The following is a 7,803-nucleotide window of genomic DNA, read 5'->3' as shown; positions in this document are numbered from 1 at the left end:
CAACATTTTATATTTATATTTTTAAAAATAAATCTAATATATTTTGGTGCATCATATTTCCAAAATAACCAGTTTAATCAATTTTATGGCTATCTAGTGATAATTCATCTTATAAAAATCTGAGGAGAGAGTTTGGTTCTTTTCCCTTCTCTGCCAACCTAGATAACAAATTTATTGAGCTTATGTAACATTTTTTGAGCTTATTGACCTTCCTACTGGTGTTGTCTCACAAAAAATGTCACTTTGTGACACAGATTCATGCATTAGATTGAACATAGGCTATTTGACATACGATGGAGCTACCCCTTACAGACTAGGATACATTCGCATGGTCAGAATAAATGTGTGGACTGAGCTCTACAAAAACTATTCTGCAAAAATATGCTAAATTACACTCATTTAGGAATATTGCCTAAGTTTTTTAATTTAACTTTATGTTTAACTGAAGCATGCTAGATTAGGTTCTGATATTTGCAGCTATGTGCGGTCGGTTACCATTTGTCAATGGTAAAGTTATACGTTAGAACAGGAAATTAGACTGGGATTTTTTAATTATATTTCTTTCATTCGCTATTTTAAAGTGCCTTAGATTTTTTTTACCTACTCATCTACTTTATATTTTACTGGTATTGTGTGGAATTCATGTGGACGGCAAAGTAAGAATTTCATTGTACAGGGAAACAGGTTTCCTTACTGTGCATTTGACAATGGACACTTTGACCTTTGACCTTAAACTTGACCTTGACCTTTACTGGGATTGTATGTCATGTTAGCTTAGCATGATAAGATGCGCTTGTGTGCATGGAATTATTAGCATGTAAATTCAAGCACTCTACAATACATGAATCAACTAATGGATCAAACAAGCATCCAGATCATTTATGTTTCTCCACCTTCAGCATCTGAATCATTTCCATTGACCTACAGACTCTGACAAACTCCAAATCAGTCGGAATACACTCTAACAAACTACAGGAAACACAAGGATTTATGGGTAGTGCAAAATGAGTGCTGTAAAGCCAAAGAGAACAAAAGTGAATGGGCTGTTTTTTGTGTTCTTAATTTATCTAATCACCGCACAAGACACAAGACAAAGTTATAATTATTGATATTAGCAGGCTAACACAGGTCTGTCCAATAAATGTGCTGCATACACGAGTCATGTGACTTTTCAACCCTGGTTGGGCAATAACATGCTAGTGTAGACCTAAACCAATCAAATGAAAAAAATACAAAAAAGGATATTGCCAACTTACTCCACCGAGGCCAGGGGGTCCAGGGGGGCCGGGAGGTCCAGGCAGTCCAGGCTGACCGGGGATGCCATCATTACCTGGAGGGCCAGCAGGACCCTACAGGTGGGGTGCAAGAGAGGAAGAAAGAAAAAGAGGGTCAGGCTCATGATTGAAAATAGGATGCAGGGCTGTGATGTTAACACACCCACACAGAGAAAACCACGTCTACTGTCTGATTTGTTCAACCCTGAATCACATCTCTCACTTCTGACATCAACAGAACAGGTCTTTGTGTGTAATATTTTATATTCTGTGTGTGTCTTGACAGGCTCACTCGTGCCCTATAATGATGAAAGCAGCATTAAACATAGAGCTGTTTACTCTCCTACAAGACCAACAGTGTGACCAACCAGGACTGGACCAGTCATGTGACATGTGACATCAGGATACAGGAACCAAGTAAGAGCAGTCACAAAGTATTTGTTGTCAAGGCAAGTACATCATCACCACAGACTCAAAATAAATGATAATAATACATTACTACACTAAAAAAATCACCATGAGCAGGTTATATTAATCATTGCTAAAAACTAATCAGATGATAATCAACACCCTTCCCAAAGCAGCTGAAGATGAGTTTGCACAAAGAAAATGTCCAAAGAGTCTTCTAGAGAGTGTTAAATATAATTTGTCAGCTAACTGACAGCTGACTAAATCAGTCCCTCTAGGACAAATTAAATGAAATGGCCAAATCAAAATCTAATTCCATTAGTTTAGTGGCATCACCACTGCAAAACCAATTTCAAATCTAGCAGAAACATTTTTAAACGTTGAGAATATGAGTATATGTTTAGTTTTTGTGTGTGTGATTTGAATGAAAATAAAGTATTCATACATAAATTCCTTTAAAAAAAGTTTATGAGCTAATATTTACTCGACAAAAGATATTTTCATCGGAGCTTCTAACCTTCCTTCAGTCAAGCAAAGGTTCACTTTCTTGTTCTGCTCCACACATCTTTACCCTCAGTCTGCAGGTTTCAACTTGACCTCAGTGTTTTTACAGTCACTGATCATTTCACTGCTATGTGTAAACTCTACACAAACTCTCTGATGGTTTGCTCTAATTTACTTTATTGCCTCTAAATGCAGTTTGTGGAACAATATGGACACTTAATTTTAGAATTCCTATTTCTGGCACTTTTACCTCATTACTTTTTCTAATGGCTGCAGTTCTTTCACAGGAAAAAAATGTCTGAATGAAAAATCTATTATTCAATATGATGCTAAAGTATATGAGTCATTGTGTGATTCCATTTGGACCTGCTACAGTTTACACAGTAGCCCATCAATAACTGGAGTGCTCTTACTTTTCAAATTTTGGTCTGTAATGAGTCTGGTTTTTACATCTGCCTGAATTCTAATATAGTGTAAACATGTCAAGCATTTTGTCAGTATGGCTGCATCAGCTCTGGCATAAACACAGACCTCAAATGTAACATGTGGCCCTTATGTAACCAGAAATCAAAATAGCCACAAGTGTATGAACCTACCCTGTCTCCCTTGGGTCCACGCTCCCCCTTAGGTCCCTGTGGTAAAAAAAAAAAGATTATGTCAGTGTATTATAAAGCTTAATCATGGTATCACATCGAAATAAGATTCACATGCTCATTGATGTATCTGAAATCAACAAAGTGATCCATTACTGATAATGATCAGTCATCTAACAGTATCCGTTCTTTTTAACCAATGAACAATACCAAAGAACTATGAACTTGATCATCATATGTCATAATCATCCATCAGTCAACAGTCAATATTACAATCAATGATTACATCACATCAATTAAGTATTTTTGTTTAATTTTAATTATATAGATTTTTTAAGCCAGTGGTTTAATCATTGATAATCAATGAAATAATCAATATTTACCGCAACCTGGGGGTCCTGGAATTCTGCAGAGAAAGGAAAGGCCACACAGGCAGAGGCATGAAGTTAGATTAGTAACACAAAAAAGAATTTTAGAAAAATAAATAAAATATGTATATAAAGAGGGAGCTTTAAATCTTCAAAGGGGATCCTGAAATCATGAATTTGAATCATTAATATCTCACAGGAAAATTTATCTGATGCTGGAGGAATATGAGTGTGCTGTGGCCTGTGTTTTCGGAGGGGGGGGGGGAGGCATGTAGTTATTCATGTTGGAGTGCAGCTTAATGTGTGAGACTGGCTGTAGAAACAAGGAAAATAAAAAAATGAAAAGGGCAAAAAGGTTTATGGGGGAAAAGGTATAAAAACTGTTTACTGTAGAAAGTATAAAACCTAGGAAAGAAGGAAAGAAAGGAAGAGTACCGTCATTGGGGCAGATGGCACAGCACTCGTCATGGGGGACAACAGGGTTGGGGCAATCTGGCATTTCCTCACAGATGACATCATCACACATCACCGAGCCATTGTCACACACACAGATCTGACATGGCTCTGGCTTCCACACATCTCGGTCCGCAAACAACTGCCCTTCCAGGTTGCAGTTTTTGCGCGTGCCTGCGGGGGGCAACAGATAGAGGTGAGATACCAGAATACATAAAAACACAAAGGTGAAGATGGGAGCAAATCAACATGAACTTTTAAAATTGAGGGCTGAAAGTTCTTAAAATGTTAAGCATTTAAATTTGAAAACAATGGAAACAACAAATAACAAATACAAAAATATAGAAAGCAACTGATTTGACTTGATATAATGTGCATTATAATATCCTCTAAAATACATGTTCATTTTGTGGTATTTTAAGAGATTTGTTGGTTTTCCTAAAAAATATTAAATAAAATAAATTAAACTGAAAATTTGCATATTGTCTTGTGTATATCAGTGTGATTTCCACAGGCCTATATATTTGTTTTGCAAAGAACTTTTAGCTTGGACCTCTTCACATTGAAAAAAATTGCAAAAAGAACTGACATACTGAATGATAGAAACAAAAACATCAAGCTGGAGAACTGAATGTTGGAAAAGTGTGGACAGGAACTGAGGCCTCAGAGGGACCAGACCAGAGACAGGACAGGCTGAGGTGACAGACCGGGCACCAAAGTGCTGCATCTGGATGCAGATCACACCTTTGTGCTCAAGGAGATGCTGCACATGGCACAAGTGTGTCTCCTATTTAATATCCCTTTAATGACAACAAAAGGAGGTCATTCTTCTGCATTAAGAAAAAAGTCACTTTTTCTGTCCTGAGTGCTGTCACTGCTACTGCTGCTGTTGGGGAGTTCTCAGCAAAACTTTTAGGGCTTATTACTCTCCCAGCATGCCAAAGTGCTGAGCTCAGAGGGAAAAGGAGCAGTGCTGCAGACTGTCTGCTTGGCAGCAGCTGATGGAAACACTCCACATGTGTTTGCAATTAGAGGAAACAAAAAAAAAAAAAGAGTGGAAAGAAGAAGAAGAGGAGGAGAGAGAAAAAGGAGGAGGTGCAGGGGACATGATGGCCAGATGTGTCTGCAGATGCAGACAGAGGCCTCTGTGTGGCGCTGTGAGCCTGTGCAGAGGCTCAAACCACATCTGCTTTAGATAGACAGACAGCCAAGCAGGCAGACAGCTGAGTCGTTTCCAGACAAGAGGAACATCTGGAAAAATTGAATTTCAGCTCCTTGGTTCTTGTTTCAAGACCTGAGTCTGTAAGATTTTCTTTGTATTCTTAAAGAAGGAAAATGTTTGTGTCTAAACACCAACAAAGTGCTTTGTTCCACTGAATAGCATATGAGTTCTCTTTCTGTGCCCAATAGTCTTTATTTAAATACATCTACGCTTTGCCCAGATCTGATAAAGAGCATAAAGTGGGAGCTTGTAGAGGTCAGATGTTTCTAGCAAACAAGACTACGCCTCCTCACCTCCCACTCTCCCTGACTCTCGATGTGTTTTCTCCATCTGTGGCTCTCTCTTGCTCACCTGGCCAACTGAGCACTTGGCCTCAGGCAGGAAATTACGCTGCCACATCAGTCAGGGCTGTGCGTCGCTTTCTCTATCAGACCCGTGTCTGCTGCAGGCAGACTGCTGCTGCTGCTGTACAAAGACCAATCCCCCACCCTCCAGTCTCACATACAAAATTGCAAAATTTACCAGCTTTTAAGGTTGAGATTGACCTTTGGGAGTTTGGGGTGCAGGCAATACACTAAAGGGCATCAAACTGATAAAATGATTTTGGAAGATTTGGCTTTTCAATTCAGAAAGTCATTTTTCTTCCTTCTGAAACCACTGAAAACCTGCAGCAACTTGTTCTGCATGCATGTGGGGGAGGTGGGGGTCGAGAGACATGCAAAAAGAAGGAGAGGGAGAGAGAGGAAGGCCTTGTTGAGATACCCAATGCATTACGCATACACTGCACTGTCTAAATAGCAAGCTGCACTCCCTATCTACCTATGTGGAGACAAAGGAGCAGGATGCATCAAATCTCTTATTTTTAGTTCAAGTATTTTCCTTTTTCCTTTCCTTTCTCAGCAGCTGTCCTCCCACGTAAAAAGAATCCGCTTTGAAACACCAGCAACAACAACAAAAAAAAAAAGGTTGAGAAACTCCAGTAAAGTGATGAAACTTACGGTCGTCCTCACCCTGCGCCCTGACCAGGAACACTGCTGTGCTGAGCAGCAGCGCCAGCCGCAAATCCACAAAGCTGAACATGTCTAGATGTCACTAGACATGTAGACTCTTTGAGGCAAGAGAGGAAAAAAGTTGGAGGTGTTCTTTTTCTGCTACACTCCACTCATACACGGGTGTTTGGGGCAGGATCCGCTTGTCTGTTCACAGTCCTCCTGACCCCAGCAGAAAACTCCCTACTGCCTACATTCACTTTCCACCAGGGTTTTTATATGGGAGCCTAAAGAACTGGGAGGTGCTGAGGACTGGACTGACTGGGGACGCACCCTCATTACCCCTCTGCTGCTGCTCACGTTTAAGGAAGACAAGAATGGACCACTCCTTCAAAAATAAGAAAAAAAAAACAGAAGAACAGAGAAAATAACGGAGGAGAAAAGCAGCAGGTCCCTCCTTCCATAATAGCAAGGGTTGGCGCTTGGATCAGAGAAAGAAGGGGATGGTTGAGCAGGAGGAAACCTGATCCTGAGGAGCATCAGAAGGTCGGAGGAGGATCTCATCATCCAGCAGAACATGGGTTTAATCCAGATTTTATTCGTGGTTCTGGTTTACTTCCTGATTGACTTGGATTTTACCTTCTGGTCTAATCTAGCATCAGTTTCAGAATGTTAGAGCAGTTCTAGTTTGAATTCAGGTCTAGTTCACAAACAAATGTCTGAAAATGTTAATCTAGGTTTGGTTTAAGGCTTTAAAACCATTTTAAAATTGTGTTTGGTTGTTTTAGTTTTCCAAAGTGTGTTTATGGTCTTGACTGTTAAAGTGTTAACGTGTTTGATTACGTATGTTTGGTTGAGTTTGTAGGTTTAGCTTAGCTTGTGTTTTTCTTTCTGCTGTAATTCAGTTGTAGGTTTCCTGTCAGGTTCAGGAAGATGCATTATTTACTTTAAATAAATGTTTCATATTTAGGATTGTCATCACTTTGCAATGTCTTGCACAATTTATCAAAAAAATAATGTGCTAGAGAAGAATTACTTTATGATGTGAGAATATTTTCCCATAGCTCTTAGGATAAATAAAGAATCAAACTCAAAGTCGACATTGTCGCAAAGCTGGCATTACAATGATAGCTTTGTGTTGTCATACCGTTAGTTTATAGTAACATTAGCTTTACTTCCTACTTAGTGAATGAAGTTGGCATTTACCAGACAAGAAAGCTGAGTGCATTATGGGAATTGTAGGATTCAACATTTTCAGAGCTTGATTCATGCTAAGGTCAATATATTAAATATCACCTGACATTCAATGAGCCACTGCCTCTCACTACCAAATACAAGTCCAGGTTTTGGAACTGCCAAGTAACATTCTGTTGATTAATATAGTATTGAGTGGAGTGTAAAGACTGAGATGGTAGTGAAGAAGGGGGGCTCTACTATAACATTACAAAACTCACAGTGGACACAAATTTATCATAACCGAAGCAGCAGAATAAGGAATATTATCTTTTTCTTATTGCCGTTTCAAACCTTGTACCTATGTCACCCACAATGCAACTCACTCCTGCTACAGATTTGGGTGTCTAATGCTACTAAATACGTTTATTCTCTTGGGAACATGCTTGTGCTCAGAAGGTGCCATGCACATTTGAGATCATATATGATGTGTGCAAATATAGCACTTTGACTAGAGAATAAGGATAATCACCTTTATTGGCCAAGTATGTTACACACAAGGAATTTGTTTCCGGTACAGAACCGATGGCAGCCATCTGCGGTGCCACCTCAACCAATGGCTCTAACTGTCAGGGGCAATGGGGGGTTCAGTATCTTGCCCAAGGACACTTCGACACGTGGACTGCCGGCATCGAGATTCAAACTTTCAACCCTCCGGTTTGGAGATGACTGCTCTACCCAGCGCACCACTGTTGCCTCCTCCATCACACACATGCAGAGTGTCCAAAACAGAACATGTGTGTCCACTGGGGAGGACAA

At 39.7% G+C, this 7,803-nt stretch overlaps 1 protein-coding gene across 1 annotated transcript in view; it reads right to left on the bottom strand.

Annotated features, from left to right (window-relative positions):
• col1a1a (collagen, type I, alpha 1a) overlaps window positions 1-6,079 on the bottom strand; it is a 22,636-nt gene extending 16,557 nt beyond the window's left edge. The window contains exons 1-5 of the mRNA XM_020585393.1: window positions 5,821-6,079; window positions 3,583-3,774; window positions 3,163-3,185; window positions 2,783-2,818; window positions 1,257-1,349 (exon numbers count right to left, since the gene is read on the bottom strand). Coding sequence (XP_020441049.1) covers window positions 1,257-1,349; window positions 2,783-2,818; window positions 3,163-3,185; window positions 3,583-3,774; window positions 5,821-5,902 — 426 coding nt within the window. The 5' untranslated portion in view covers window positions 5,903-6,079. The remainder of the gene's footprint in view (window positions 1-1,256; window positions 1,350-2,782; window positions 2,819-3,162; window positions 3,186-3,582; window positions 3,775-5,820) is intronic.
• Window positions 6,080-7,803: the final 1,724 nt, after the last annotated feature.

The sequence above is a fragment of the Monopterus albus genome, unplaced genomic scaffold (genome assembly GCF_001952655.1).
Source record: "Monopterus albus unplaced genomic scaffold, M_albus_1.0 scaffold363.1, whole genome shotgun sequence".
In the NCBI taxonomy this organism is placed as follows: Eukaryota; Metazoa; Chordata; class Actinopteri; order Synbranchiformes; family Synbranchidae; genus Monopterus; species Monopterus albus.
The sequence above is the reverse complement of the archived record's forward strand: the minus strand, read 5'-3'. Positions and strand labels throughout refer to the sequence as shown.